General features: G+C 35.6%; 1 protein-coding gene across 6 annotated transcripts in view; it reads left to right on the top strand.

Moving 5' to 3' along the window:
• LOC6501769 (calcium-dependent secretion activator) overlaps positions 1–10,831 on the top strand; it is a 338,872-nt gene extending 328,041 nt beyond the window's left edge. For all 6 annotated transcript variants that reach the window (XM_014903838.3, XM_014903839.3, XM_014903840.3 and 3 more), the window contains 2 exons: positions 10,074–10,213; positions 10,270–10,831. In XM_014903838.3, coding sequence (XP_014759324.1) covers positions 10,074–10,213; positions 10,270–10,468 — 339 coding nt within the window. In that variant the 3' untranslated portion in view covers positions 10,469–10,831. The remainder of the gene's footprint in view (positions 1–10,073; positions 10,214–10,269) is intronic.
• Positions 10,832–17,015: the final 6,184 nt, after the last annotated feature.

Below are 17,015 nucleotides of genomic sequence, written 5' to 3' on the forward strand. Positions count from 1 at the left end.
CGAATTTGAATAATGACGGGGGAGAGCGGCTCAACGCTTGATGCTGCAGAGCGACCGAGAGATACCGCGAGAGAGAGAGACAACGATAGCGCATGACGGTAGATTCAGGTGACCGATCGAATGCACAAGAGCGGGCGACGCGAATAGAGACAAAGATAAAGAAAAGATTAACAAATTCAATAAATTATTGCCGGTAAAAACTTTCCGGCGGCTGCTTGACCCGACAGTCCCTTTTTCCCGTTTTTTTTAAACAAATTTATATTTTATTCTAATTATGTGTGTATATGTGTAATTATGTGTGTATATTGGTATCATGACCGTATGCCCGTTGCTTATAGCACCTCAGTAGGTATTCCAAATGAAGAATACTCGTGGACTCCCTTGCACGCTTTTGATACAAATTATTTAAAAAGCAAATGGTATACAAAAAAAAACCTCATTCGGCTTCACAAATAAAGCTAGTGAATGCTTTATTTGAACGTACAAATTAAAATAAAGTATTCAAAATTGATCTTGTTCTGCTCATACCAAAAAAGATTCGACTTGTGCCAACACAGTTTTAGTGAGAACTAAAACTAAAAACGATAGCCGCCCGACCTGCTCGGGAAAACAAGGTTTGCAATTTGATTAGTAAGTTTCGGAGTAAACAATTTAAACAATCCAGAAGAGAAGCAGAATGAAAGGTCTAATGTATAGCTCCCCTATAAATGGTCCGATTTGGGTAAATCCGATTTGTTTTGTAGTTATACATTAGGTATTGGAATAGTTTGACGTTAAAACTTTTTCAAAAATTTTTCTTAAACATTTTCTTGATCAAACGCTACTGAAAAGTTCCACATTCAAAGGCAGGTAGAAGGTAGGGACATGGCAAAATTTCAACACAAACTGGATCTGCGTGGGTATTATAGAAGTCTCAGCATCTTAGATTTCTATCTTTTATAGTCTCTGAGATCCACCGATTCATACAAACGGACATGGCTATATCGACTAGGCTGTGGATGCTGATCAAGAATATATATACTGCATGGGGTCGGAGATGATGCCCTTTCCCTATTACATACATTAAAATTCGAATACAATATTCGCAATATACATTAGTAGAGAGTATATTGCATTAGAATAGTTTGGCATTAAAACTATTCAAAAAAAACTTTTCTGAGTCAATATCCACGTGTTCAAATATACAACAAGCTAGTATGGGAATCAAAATTTAAATGTGTAACATATAACTCCTCTTAATTTTAGACGATTTTTCTGAAATTTTTTCCAAGTATAAGTTAGCCATAGAAAAACTTTGATTTAAAAATAGTATAGTAACAAATTTTATAAAAGTTTACGTGAAAAATCTTATAGTCTCAGATCCATACTTTTTAACGAACAGGCGGACTTGCCTTTATCATTTTGGCTGTTAACTCTAATCAAGAATATATATTGCAAGAATATACTTTATGGGGTCGGATGTTTCCTTCGTTCTGTTACATACATTCACAAGAATGCAATATTGCCTTGTTCTCTACGAGGTACCGGATAAAAAAATACACTATTTAAGTGTCTATTTCGTTTTTCTTTCCATAAAAGACATTTTCGTACAGATTTTTTTAAATGTTAGCAGCTAATTCCACCGTTAAGACAAATAAGATAATATAGATCGTTTTTCATTCATACTTAATTCTTGTCAAATTCTGGATATTATCCACATAATCGCAGAAAATAGTTATCATATGAGACGTAAACCTGGCCTTCAACTCAACTTCTGAGAAATCTAGCTCTGCTACAGGAATCTTCCGTAGAATACCGAATAATCGTTAATTACTTTCTCTCCTAATGACTTAATAAATACTAATAAATACGGTACTTCTACTTTCGTGTTCAAATTAGCTAGAAACTTCGATTAGCTTTAGAAACTTAACAGGTGACAAAAATTCTAGTCAAACTTCCAAACTCTTCAATGCGATTGTTAATCTCATTGTAAGTAAACCAAATAACATCAAAGTAACGCTAAGCGTCCGAGCATTAAGAATACTATGGCGCTATATTCCTTAATGTATCTCAAACCTTCTACCTAGTGTGGCTTCATGGTCTGATGGATAAAATCAATAGGAATGTGCCTAAATATGCCCTACATACAAGCAAAATATTCAATCCACATTATCTCTTCACCATCTAGTATGATTTCATAAAGTGCCTCTCTACCACCACAAACTTTTTGGAACTATCGTGCTTTGTTATAGCACGTAGATTGTAGATAGCTGCCGAAATTGTATGCGTTATGAGTTTTATTCTAAAAATCATTATTTTATGAGTTTCATTTTTTGTTAAAAAAAATTATTATTATTTTATGAGTACTAAAATAACTCATGACTTCATCAATGAATCATTATTCATTGATAAAAAAATCAAACTAAATAAGAAAGGAAAGTTAACTTCGAGCCAAGTTGACACACCGTTTAGATTAGATAAATATCGAATTGGATATAGTTGGCCGATTCTTATGAGAATTTTACCATCAATTCAATTTTCTAATAAAAATATTGGAAAAAGCACCAAGCATCTTTAAAAATACAAAGGTTGTGTCATTTCCCTTCAGTTATATGGCTTCTATAGGATATACTCGTCCGATCCTTATGAAATTTGGAACATCAGATTAGTTAGCCCAAAATAAATGCTACATAAAGTCCTTTTTCTTGCTTAAAAAGTTTTTTGCGTGCGTGCAAAGTTTGAATTCTTCTGATATGATAGCCTTATTGGCGACCATTTCCCTCCTATTTTCTTCATCTACGTTTGAAATGTTCGTCCCTGTTGATTGAATTTTGACCAGGACTTTGGTCAAGATTTGTGCCAAGAACGGTGGTCCGGTGTACCAGAGTTTTAAATCTCATAATTTCGCTGCAGTACACCCTCTGGAAAGGATGTCTGCGGGGCTTTCCGTTGATGCCATAACTTTGGATCTGTTATTTCCTGAATCTGGGTGACTCGGTTTGCTACAAACGTTTGGAAAGAGGAAGCAGTGGAGTTGCTCTATTTTAATACTATTTTTAATTAACACCATAAATATATTGCTTCTAGCTTTATGTTTAGATCGGTTTTAGCTTTTTTAGCGACTTTTAGCGACCACAATAAAAAGTCATGTCTGAATGCTTGCCATTGATGGGTGGGTTCAGAGACTAATGCCGGGTCCCAGTCAATTTTTCACAACTGTTGCATTATTATCTTTGCCGTCGTCATAACCGGATAAAACAATTCTATAGGATCAAAGATTTTCGCAAGTTTTGAACACACTATCCTCTTAGGGACGATTCCTGTTCCTGAAACTTGCGGTCGTCTGACGTAAATACATATTGGTACGATCGGAACCGTAACAGAATGAATAGCAATTCACTTTGAACTGTTAGTCCAATCCTTAAGAGATTATTCAATTATACAATCAATTTTCCACTTGTTGTCGTTGCCGATGCGTCTAATACAAAACGAAGTTTGGTGGTACCACTATCAGGTTTTAGTACACAATGGTGTGGTACGACATAAGGGTTTGGTGTCAGTTGTTTAGTCGTCAATATTATATGTGCCTTAACTCCTCGTATAGATCCATAAACTGTACGTTGTTGGAGAGCAGGCTCTCGTTGGAGTCTCCTTTTCAACTCGTAAAAACGCCGGTATGCCATTGGAAGGGATTTTTTGAATGTTTGTGGATCTTCTTTAAATGGTAATCTCACACTTAGTCTTTTTTCGGCCCTTCTTTCTATATTGCAATGAAATGCTGTTCTCATAACTTCTCGTCAGTTGTAAATGCATTCGGGTTATTTTCCAGTGTGCCTAATTTCAAAAATCAAGCAGTTTCTCTATCCTTAGTTCTTCCCAACTGTTGCTGGTCCAACCACAATTCAACCTAACGGCGTCCATTGCAAACAATCCTGCCGTAAGTTTATTTTTTGTGGCTCAATTAGTCGCGGGAAATATTCCGCACCAAGCAGCAAATCGATACCGTGTGCTGCAAAAAGTGGGATCTGTTGAAGTTTCTGTTGAAATTTTTTTCGGGCGCTGAATTGGTTCAGACGGTATAACCTCCGGTCGTATATATGCCACTACCTGTATTTTGAAATTCGTAGTTAATGAAAACATGTTTAATACTGCTCGGGCGTTCGCTCGTTGTATCCCTCCTATTCCTGTAATGTTCATTTCCCAGTTCCTGGGAAATAAATTTCACGTATGATCCTGGTGAGTGATTTTGATGAACGAAAACCAGTAGTGGCGGTTGTCCTTTGGTAGCGTAACTTGGCTGGATACTTGCTGCTCTAGGTGTTCAAGCATTTGTTTTAATGATTGCCGACTGGTTGGGTTCGTAATGACGAGTTCTACACATGATTGCGTATGTGAAGCTAATTTCTTATCAAAAACGTGTATCAGGATTTTGTTGGTACATTGTTCTGAGCACAGTATCATGTAAACTACGTAGCTGATCAACTGATCCATTTGTCTTAGGATATGGAAACAAAGTTGCAAGCGTCGATTTGATTAGAATTCTCTCGTTTTGATACCATGTTTTTAATCGCTGCCAGGCATCTTGAACTGTCATGTCCCCCAATTGTTGTGGAGATTAAGTTCTTGGCCTCTCCAGTTACATGGTTTTCCAAATACCGGAATTTTATAGCATCGCTATAATCTTGATTGTGGACCAGTTCTACGAAGATGGCGTAGAATCGGCGCCATTGCGATAGACTTCTTCAAATTTGGATGTAGACTGGTGGCATTACGTAGATGCCGCAGTGAGTTTTTGCGTTGATACTGAATTCGATTGTGACTCTTCGCTCTGAAATGAAGAATAGAATCTTCTCATACAACTTGAAATCTATCATCGGTATGTCCAATTTTTTTATGTTTTCCATAGTATCGTCACGATACCCCGTGACATAGTATGATGTGTGTGGACAATTCTTTTCCTTTAGTGTGGTTGCTCAAAAAATTCGATCGTCTAATCGCCCTTCATGGCTTTGTGTTAGTAATGCAATTTGAAAGTCTTCATTACCTTCCGATCCATTTCCTCGTGATTGTGCCTTATGCTTGAGGTTTTCATCCGTTTCCGTTTTCCGTGAACGCCATGCTGGGCCTGGCCCTGATGATATTCCATCCGAGAATATGTCTTTTAGCGCCTTGGCCTTTGTAAAATACTCGTTCTCAGAACATAGTAATTGGGTCCACGAGTGGGTGAACTGCCTTAGTCGCCCATCGAAGAACCAGTCTTTAAGACTCCGCTCTTCTGAATCTTTTGAAAGTTTCTTATCTGCGTATGGATAGCTATACTGCTTTCAAGTTGCTCATCAATGACCATCTGTATTACAGGGTCTGATCGGATCCCATGGTTGGTTTTTTAAATGGTTTAATGGTCGAACTCCCGTGTGGGTTGTGTTTAGGTTGTGATCCATTAGAAAAGGGGATCATGTCGGGGTCGCCAAATGTTCGTCTGTTTGAGGGGATTTGAGGTCCTTGTTGACGAGCCTCAGGTGTGTTGGGGGTAGTGGTTCGGTTAAAGGTTCCTCCGGTGGTCCTTCTGGCGGTCTTTCTGGCGGGAACAACACACGGAGATGATTACTGAGTAACGAGCCAATCAACCCATTTCCTTCCTCTGTTGCGTATACGCAACATCACTCTTCAATAAATTCGTATGTACGGTGTGTGTGAGGTATTGCTATAAATTTGTTTTTGTTTGAAAGGTATATCCTTTAGCTTCCTCACCCTTAATATCTCAACCACCTCCAAAACGCACACGAAGACGCACACTTGTATATATATAGCCACATGTTTTTCAGAAAAAATTTGACTTAAGCCGAGATGTTGGTCTATTCCTAGTGGTTAGAATGCCACAGGAGCACATCTTGGCTGGGCGTAAGATGCAACTAAAATGACAAGGGGATATTTCAGTAGGAATAGGATGCCCCAATCTGTCGGCGCTAACATTATGCAGTTCGGGCGATGTGGCGTATGGAGCCGCGGCCATAAATATTTCTATTTAGTTGTCGTATTGCTACAAAATTTTTCCCATATTTAAAAAATAAATATTATAAATATATTTTATAAACACTGGATAATATCGTACGCTACTATAGGAATGATCGACCCCCAATAAAAATTTAATAGGAACAATATTTTTAAATATATGGTTTATAAACCCCAGACTATATGTTTGGTGCAGCTTTAAATATGCTTAGCAAATTTTTTTTAAATCGGATAACTAAATCATATAGCTGTCATAGAAAAGATGAACTATTTTGTGTTTTATTATATTTCAGTTAAATCTTATACTTTTAAAACTCTTCCCCCATCCAATCCCCAAGCTTTACACCTACTAAAATAATACCATATCAAAAAATTACCATATCATTTATTAAATTGATATTTGCACAGCCATCAAAGAATCAATATAATTATGTGGCAAAATGTGACTTTGAAAAAAAAGAAATGTGACTTTGAAAAAAAAAGAATGTTGAATTTTTTTAATCAAAGCTTACACTTTTACGAATAAAATAAGCTATTGATGATGAAAATCTATGGAAAATTATGGATTTTATGAATTTTTGAGTAAATCACTCAATTTGAGCATTTTTACTATTCGAACGTTTTTTCTCATTCTCATTCAATGTTATGTTTTTTGCTTGCATATAAACTATTTGTAGTATATATTGTATATTATGTGTTATACATCATGTATTTATACATGTATTTATTTATGTATAAATATATTATGTATATTTATGTATTTGTTTATGTATTTATACATAATGATAAATAAATATAAATAAATCTATATATATAAAAGAAAGTCGTGTTAGTTACACCACTTATAACTCAAGAACGGCAGAACAGATTTGGCTGAAAATTGGTGGGGAGGTAGCTTAGAGCCAGGAGACGGACAAAGGATTCTTTTTATCCCGTTCGACAGCGTTCCCGTGTGACTTGACATGTGGTATAACAAAAAATAATCAGACTTGGAATAACAAAACGCAAATGACAGCTATGTAATTGACGTTATCATGGAAGCAGCAGAAAGGCGTGGAGTCAGGCTTGAAGATCAACTGCAATAGATTTAATTCGCTCGCAAAGACATGAACACGATAGGGCAAGGTCTGTTGAATTCCGTACACAGATAACAGTAGATCGAAATCAGCAATTTCTTGCATTTCGATATGATCCAGCTGTTGATTATAGCTCCAGTCGCCATGTCGTCATTGGCCAGATGAGCCATGTCTGCACTTGCTGCCAGGCTCTGAAATTCAATAATGAAACGAAAGAAATGTGTTGTTCTGGCGGGAAAATCAAATTGCGTCAACTTGAAACACCACCAGAGCCACTGCGAACTCTGCTTGCTGGAACCACTGCTGAATCGAAGCATTTCCTATTAAATATTAGGAAATATAATTCTTGCTTCCAAATGACGTCATTTGGTTCGTAAATTGTAACTGACGAATTCATGCCAACTTTCAAAATCAAAGGGCAAATATATCACAAAGCTGGCGCCCTGCTCCCGTTCCCAGACAGTGAACATAAATTTCTTCAAATGTACTTCAACATCTGGTATGGGAATAGAACTGCGAGCATGTACACTCCTTGATTGGGATGAATGTACCAAGGCACACAAAAAAGTGTGTCTTTCGTGTTCTTCATTTCTTGATCGTCGAACCACAATACGCCACAGAGAAGCGTGGCAGGGTACAGCTAGTGATAAATAAATACATGATGCATAATACATAATATACAATACATAATACAAATGCTATTTAATAGAGTTTATATGCAAGCGAAATACAGAACATTGAATGAGAATGAGATCATTCAATGATCATTCAATGATCATTCAATGAGATCATTGAATGAGAATGAGATGATTCTCATTCAATGTTATGTATTTCGGTTGCATATAAACTCTATTAAATAGCATTTGTATTATGTATTGTATATTATGTATTATGCATCAAAACGTTCGAATAGTAAAAATGCTCAAATTGAGTGATTTACTCAAAAATTAATAAAATCCATTATTTTCCATAGATTTTCATCATCAATAGCTTATTTTAGCCGTAAAAGTGTAAGCTTTGATTAAAGAAATTCAAACATAACTTATCAATTTATATTTTTCGTGGGACGATATGTATATTTTTTTAGTTGAATTTACTCAAAAAAGTGCAATTTTTTTACATGTTCGAGCCTCTACCGCCAAAAATTTCCAACGAGTCGAAAAGTTGTAGCAAACTCAATTACCATTAAAATAAGTGCTCATTCCAAAAAAATGGTTCATTAGAAGGCGAGATATACCTAAAAAGTCTGCAAACTACGTAAATTGTAATTATTTTCTGATCTTCTTCTGATCTTTCTTTAATTTCACAAGCCGACAAATTCCAATTTTTTTTTTCCTTCACGAAAAATTTCAAAGCTCCAAAACATTTAGGGTCCCTTAAACCAAAGTCCAGAACAAACATAGGTTCCATCACCCACAGTTTCCGCGGTACACCTAAGTGAAGAAATTGGTAAAATTTTACCACATATTGAATTATGTAGGCCGTATAATTGCGTTGACCAACATTGTTTTAAGTTCATATCATTTTTGAAATGTATGTGTACCAACTTATTTACCATATCTTTGGAATACTCATTGTAAGTATTCCCAAAGTTGAAATCTCCGATTTTGTACATTAATTTTTTTGTCTTCTATGATTTTTCTCCAAACATTTTCCTATGGATGATTTTTATTTTCTTATTAAAATCAGTAGATCATACCATGTTTTAAATTTGGATTTAAGGCAAAACTCGAAATAACTTTCATGAATTTTTTATTGTTTGTTAAACAATATTTTCTTTAAATAAATAGGAGTTTTTAATCTCATATTTTCAAAAAGTCATGGCTGTCTAAAACTGTTTCTATGTTCAAAACGTATCCCTAAAGGTTATGGAGAGGGTGAAATTATGCGTGGAGATTTTTGCTGTTGGTGTTATTGGCCTCTGACGGAAACACTCTGTGGTGGGGACATTTTAGGCCCCAGATAGAATATTTTTCTTTACTCGCATTCTACTCCTAAAAACGGGTCGATTGGTTTCTCAACCGACATTGATAAGAAGTTATTTAAGAAATTCGATTTTTAGAGCTCTTTCCAAATGAAGGCAGTTTGTCCCTCTGTTCATCCTTTTTCACTATTTTATTCTTGGCAATCCTGAAAAAAATTAGAGATGTTTATTACTAAAATATGAGAAACTTTTTGTTCTACAACTATATAAAATACCTTAATTAAAAAAAATTTTAAAATTTGGTAATTATAAAATGCATAACTTCATAATCAATAAAGGTATCAAGCATGCCTTACACCGTTGAAAATTTTTTTAAATATCAATTCACATTCCATGAGACCAAACGTCTTAATAGTAGACCAAAAAAATACACTGAAAAGATATTTTTTATTCTGAAAACTCAAGATATAGTCCTATAAGTGGAGCTAACAATTTTTTGCAGCCACCTGTGAAGCTTGGTGTTACGTACTCATACATATGTACATATATGAATGTGTATATTTGATGGGGAATTTATTTTTTGAGCTTGGGCTTAGCAAAAATCAGGCACGTGCCGGGTAAGGATATTATTTGTATGCCATTTTTTACACCTATGTATATAGCATTTTTTCGTCACCAAAATTGATATAAGAGATATTGGGTTTGGCATACGGGTTCGTCACCGGTATTTTCCTTGTCAAGAGGATTTTTTTTATTCATTTTTTTATTCATTTTTTTATTCATTTTTTTATTAATTTTTTTATTAATTTTTTTATTCATTTTTTTATTCATTTTTTTATTCATTTTTTTATTCATCTTTTTATTCATTTTTTTATTCATTTTTTTATTCATTTTTTTATTCATTTTTTTATTCATTTTTTTATTCATTTTTTTATTCATTTTTTTATTCATTTTTTTATTTATTTTTTTATTTATTTTTTTTATTGATTTTTTTATTGATTTTTTTATTGATTTTTTTATTGATTTTTTATGAATTTGATTATTTTTCATATATTCATATATTTCATGTATTTTTCATACAGAAAATATATTCCGACTTTGAATTACAAGGAGTCTTAGAAGATAAATTAAATTCAAAAGCATATCAAGCAGTAGCCCTTCGGATGGCAACTGAGGAAGCAACATGTGCACTAACAATGCCTGATGTTAGTGAAGGCGATGAGTAAGTTTTTTTTATTGAAATTTAAGTATGAAATATATACATTCTTTTTTACGTAGAATATGCGATGACTTTCGAGAAGTAGATGAAGAAGACAATGGAGATGAGTCAACTACAAATAAAGCCTTACCAAAATCTAAAGTGGCTGCCGCGCAAGCCGCTGCTGTCACTAACGTTGTAGCTGGACGAGTTGGAAATTTATTGGGTAAAGGCATCGGTGGACTGAGCTCGAAATTAGGATCCGGAAGTTGGTTTTAGTTATTGCGAATGTTTATGAAGTTGTCCACAAAGCTTAAACTTATTTTATATCAAAAACTTTAATAGAAATAAATAAAATGTTTTTAATTTGGTCAAAATATAAAATAAATTTATTCAAATTTAAATTAAAAAATTAATTAAAAATATATATTATTATTATCAAAAATTGTAATTTATAAAATTAAAAAGTTATTTGTATAAAAGTTATTATGGTGGGTTACATTTTTCATCAGATTCGTTTAAATATTCGAAACATATTTGTTATATAAAAAAACATATATTATTAATACCTATAATCTATGTAATCTACTAAAAAATGGAATAAAATGACATCCCAAAGTCCAGTGTCATGAACTGATTAAATTTATTGTTAATTTGTTAACTTAGATTCCAATTAAAATAGGTAAACGTGTTCAAAATGGTTAGTGTATTTGGGAGCTACGTCAAACATTTTGAACAGCCACTCACAAGGTGACGAGGTGGTAGGAGGCAGGAGGCAACTATATATATCCAAAGAATTACAATTTTTGGTAAATTTGTAGGTTTTGGGTGATATTACACAAAAACAAAAAAAAACAATCGGCACGGGTATTGGCTTAAATGAGAGATATAATCATAATATTTAATGTTTAAATTTTAAACTAAACCAAACCAAAAAGGTAAGCTAACTTCGGGTTCGAAGTTGAAATACTCATGCAGTTAAGTTGCAGCTTATATTCTATTATATATATCGATATATTCTATGATTTATATCGAAAATATCGGCTATAGTTGACCGATCCTTTTGAGAATTGTATTATAATAATAATTTCTTTTAATAAAAATTTCGAAAAACGTTCCAACTTTCTATCTTCAAAAAAAGATTGAATAGTACATGTGGTTCCATTTCCCATCGTTCTGTTTTATGGCAGTTATAGGATATAGTTAACCAATCCTCATAAAATTTGGTAGATCGGATAAGTTGGTTCAAAGTAGAATCTAAAGAATTTCCTATGCTTTTAGCTTAAAAAACACTTAATTTATGGCATTCCTTATCAATCAATTATATGAAGGCTATAGGGTATACATACATCGGGTGACTTATCTCATACTGCCTGCAAAAAAAAGAAATAAGTGGGCAAAGTTTAATCCTAAGAAACTAATTTTAGACAGGCAGTTGAACAAACTGACAGACAGGCAAACTTGCTTACATTGACTCAAGTGGAGATACTTATCAAGAATATATATACTTTATAGGGTCAAAGATGTCTGTATCACTGTGTTGCAGAATTTTGACCAAAATTTCGTTGATTTGCAATGCCCGAAATGGCCAAATTAAAGTCAACAAGAAAGGAAAGCTAAATTCAGGTGGAGCCAATGTTGATATACCCTTGCACTTAGGTAGAAGCTTATATTATTATATATATATCGGATCGTATATAGTTTGTCCACCCATGTAAGAATTTCAATGTAAAACCAATTTTCTAATAAAAATGTTGAAAATAGCCCAAGCACCTTAAAAATAGCAAGGTTATGCCATTTCCGATCGTTCAATTACATGGCAGCTATAAGACATAGACGGCTGATCCTTATAATATTGTATATACAGTAGGGAGCAAAATTGAGTACATGTTGAAAATTTGATGTTTAGGTGCTCATAACACATAAACGCGAAAGTAAATGGTAACACCTTTTTTTTCTAAGATTATATATCTTATTCATAACAAAATGGCATATTTATTTTAACCATTAAAAAAGCCGTTTACTAGATATAAATTAAAATCAGTAGCAACATGCAATATACTCATTTTATCATTTTATCACCAAAACAAAAAGAAAATTTTAGATCAATGAAGAAACTTTCTTTGACGTGTCGCTCTCTGAGTTATGATGGTGAAAGGTGACTTATTATTACAGGGGTTTCTTTAATAAAAGCAACAATACAGTTCGAATCACGTCAGGTTCTAAACTGAGTATATGCATGTTGCTACTGATTTTAATTTATATCTAGTAAACGGCTTTTTTAATGGTTAAAATAAATATGCCATTTTGTTATGAATAAGATATATAATCTTAGAAAAAAAAGGTGTTACCATTTACTTTCGCGTTTATGTGTTATGAGCACTTAAACATCAAATTTTCAACATGTACTCAATTTTGCTCCCTACTGTATATGTGGGATTTGAATCTGTAGGGCAGCATCAATTGCCTTAATCAGCTTTACTGATGAGTAGCAATTAACATATCGATATACCGATATCCAGTAGCCATGTTCCAAGCCAAGTCGAACCGAAAGCGTCGTGAGAAAGGAAAAAAGCAAGACTAACACTTAAGAACATTTTACCGATTTATCATATCCATCTATTCTCTATAATAAACCATTTAAATAAATTTAATTGCTCCATAATCATTAAGAATGGAAAGCCGGTAAGAACATAAAGGGCGGAAAGCCGGAAAAACTTAAGATAGAAGAGTGACTGAAAATTTAAAAGCTGAAGACAAGAAGATCAATTCCGATAATTTCATCATCTTGTAAAAGAGAGTGCGAATGAAGATACGTATTTGTGTGTGTATCTAGTGGCGTAGAAACAAACGCGCAAAAGCGTCAAGTTCGGCGAGCGACAGGAGGAAAGCGACGAGAAGAAACGGCGTCGGTGGCGCCAAGCGACAAGTTCAAAGAAGCGAACAAAAAGAGGTTAGCGGCAGCAGCGGATATGCAACGGGAAACGCAAATGCAAAAAGCGTCGGTATTGATAAGGGAAGATTAGCGGGTTGTTCTAAAATATGGACGATAGTTTAGATCAGGGACGTTTCCGTTGCAGTTGTCTCTAAAAGCTCGGATGCATGCTGTCACTTTCGACTGCGCACACAATAAAAGAGAGTGAATTTTATTGTGTCTGCAGTCAAAAGCGACAGCCGAGTCTACGCCAATTTAAAATCGGTACTTACCATCGTGGGAGATAAGCTAAGCAGCCATCAGATAAGACGATTAGAATATTGATAACACAGGCCAACAGCAAAAAATCTCCACACCATAACCTTTAAGCCTTAAATCAAGGAAAAAAAAAGTGGGAAATTGTCGGCCTGTGTAATTGATAATGAAAAGGATGCATAAGGTAGTCGTTTCAATGTTAACCAATTTGAGTTACGATAGCCCAGCAGTATGGTATCAGTCGTAGGTAGAGTCCAGAAGATCAACAATTGTACGGAACCGGGGAGCAATAGGATCATACCAAAGGATAAGACCCAGATATCACATAAAAGGTTTCCGAAATTAAATAGTGAAAAAAATATAATTATTATCAATCAACTTTCGATATCTTTCTGTTGTTTTTGAATATCAAAATCAAAATAATGTCAGTCCGGCGTAATCCTGAAAATAGTTGAAGGTTGGCCGTTGAGTCAGTGCAATGCTCCATATGCAATGATGCCAAGATAGAAACTCCGTGTCAACACCGCTTTCATCGAACGTGGTTACTGCAAAATGAAACGTGTTCAAATTGTCGACATCCATGCTTATCTTCGCAGCTCAATAATAGCACGCGAGGAGCACAAGACACTACCTTAGAAGTTCCGAGGGTTCAATTTAAACTCGCGAACAGGTGCCGTTCCTAGAGCTCATCCGCATACCAGACCTACCACAAGGTCAACCACAACCGTATCCAATAATTTTCCGAGCTCCACCTCGCAAGCTCAGCGTTCACCACGTGCTGGAGGTTCGCAAAGGGCGACTAGAATTTTCAGAAGGGAAAATTCAGGAACTCATAACAAATGCTTTAGAAGCATACCAAACCCAACTCTTTTCGACATTATCAAAACAAATAAGTCTGGCAAGGCAAAACCTTAACATACCTACTTACCTACGGCAGCCGAACTATTGCAAAGTCAGTTTTTCGATAATCATGTGTCAGGTAACCATAATATATCCGACAATCGTTCACTGGAGAATCGTAGAGAGAACCACACCATCCGACCTGACCAAATTTCAAGCTTAATTGTCACTGGAAGCTACAAATTTTCGGCTCACCAAAAGACATTTCCGTAGAAGTTTTATTTATCGAGTGAATACTTTAACACGTCGCTCATTAAATGGAAACTTTGATCTTTTGTATCAGTACGCGAATTTGTTGTTTGTAAGCCCAGTTTTAACCTTCTTTTGGTGATGCCATAGGAGTTAAAAGGAGATTAATAGGCGATTACTCTGAACTCAGTTAAGGGATTGGTTGGTCTTTAACCAACGATCAGATCAGGACATTCGAGCCGGGATGCGTAGAAGAAGGCAGGGAAATAGTGAATGTTTTGACGATTTTCTAAAGATCCTTCTAAAGAACCCTAAAGATCCTTGCAAGGAAACCAACCACAGATTTTGGCGATTCGAAATGAGAATCGAACGAAATGCTGTAATTGTGACACGTTAGGTCATCGATTCAAAGATTGCCCACAGAGTCATCGAATATTTTGCTACGGGTGTGTCGCGATAAATATTTATAAGCCTACTTGCCCAAAATGCTCCCAAAAATCAGGAAACTTCCAGGCGGACAACCGTGCCTATCCGAGGCCGGATGACCGACTGTAGACTCGGACGAGGAGAAGTATATATCTAATGAAAGCATAGTAATTCCTGACCACCCAAAACAGACACCGTACAATTCCCATGACCGACATACAATGAAATCAAAAGAAGAATATTTACAAACGATAGTTGTAGGACAAACAAAAGTCGCGCAGCAGCACGACTACGAGAATTCTGGAGATCAAAACATGGCTACATTAGTTTGCAAATCTAGTCGTGTTCAATAAACCGTACTTAGCGTTGCTAGATAGTGGTGCGAATAAGAGCGTAGTCGGCGGAGCATTAGCTAAAAATATTGTTTCAGGAATATATTAATACAATTAGGGTCATGGCCACGTACGAACCGCAGATGGAACAAAACAACCCACCTTCGGCACGATCACAATTAAGATTAAATATTACAACATTGAGGCAGAAATTGAGTTCTTAATAGTACCATCGATCACACTGGAAGTTATTTGTGGAATAGACTTCTGGAAAATATTTGGAATTTCTGTTTCCTTAGGAAGCCGAGTAAACGAATTAAGCTTTGTGGAAGATTCTTCCAAACTTAAGTTATCACCTGTGGATCGATCCAGACTCAAAGGTGTAATAGATTTCTTTCCGTCATCTGACAGAGATGGTCTTGGCATGACGAACTTATTCGAACACTCGATTGATACCGGCAATGCCAAGCCAATCAAACAGAGGCTTTACCCGTTATCACCATCGCGTGAAAAACTTATGTGCGCTGAGATCGACAGGATGATTGAATTAGGAGTAATTGAAGAAGCTCCTGCATCATCATGGTCATCTCCGATTGTATTAATAGTCAAGCCAGATAAAGTCAGGTTTTGTCTTGATTCTAGAAAGGTAAACGAGGTCACGATAAAAGACTCATACCTGATTCCAAATCTAGAGCGATTGTTAAGCCAGTTCACTGCATTTCAAAACTTGATTTGAAAGATGCCTTTTGGCAAATCAATTTATACCCTCAGTCCCGACCTAAAACGGCATTCACCGTTCCGAATAGGTCATTATACCAATTTTGACGTATGCCTTTCAGACTGTGCAACGACCCTCAGACAATGTGTCGTTTGATAGACCAAGTCATTCCATATCAAATGAAATCTCACGTGTTCTTCTATTTGGGATGACCTCCTTATCATGTCACCAAGTTTCGACGAGCATTTAAAGCACTTATCAGAGGTGGCGACGCGATTACGCCACGCAGGCCTTACAATCATTATTAAGAAGAGCCAATTTTGCCTTTGAAAAGTCGAATACCTGGGTTATGTAGTGTGTGAAGGAACACTGCAAGTGAACCCAGAAAAGGTCAGTGCTGTATCTCAGTTTCCTATCCCCAAAACCAAACAACAACTAAGACGCTTTCTTGGTATATGTGGCTGGTACCGTCAATTCATATCCTAGTATTCAACAATTACAGCCCCACTTACAGATTAGCTTCGCGGAAAGATCTTTAGCTGGAACGAGGACGCTCAGAAAGCTTTTGACGAAGTCAAATCTAAGCTTTGTGTTGCGCCTTTCCTAATTCATCCTGATTACGAAAAGCCATTTATCATCCAATGCGATGCGTCAATGTGCGAAGTTGGAGGAGTACTAGCACAATGCGTTGAATTGTGGAACGAACGTCCAATCGCATAAATGTCCCAAAAATTGAATGGAGCTCAACGTAACTATACGGTTACCGAATTAGAGTGTCTGGTCGTTGTATTTGCCATTAAGAAGTTTCGTATGTATGTAGAACGGCATAATTTCACATTTGTTACCGATCATTCAGTCCTGCGATGGCTGATGGCTAATACCGACCTCAGCGGGAGACTTTCCCGGTGGGCGATTAAGCTAAAATTTCACTGCGAAACATAAACTGTTAAGAGGAGCCCCTTGTAATAGTGATGTTACTCCAATGAGTTCCGTTTTGAAACTGTTTTTATTTCATACACTTCTCTTACAAGAAAGATACACAAGATCAACTGACTGCACGCTGACATGTTA

The sequence above is a fragment of the Drosophila ananassae genome (genome assembly GCF_017639315.1).
Source record: "Drosophila ananassae strain 14024-0371.13 chromosome 4 unlocalized genomic scaffold, ASM1763931v2 tig00000061, whole genome shotgun sequence".
Classification (NCBI taxonomy): domain Eukaryota; kingdom Metazoa; phylum Arthropoda; class Insecta; order Diptera; family Drosophilidae; genus Drosophila; species Drosophila ananassae.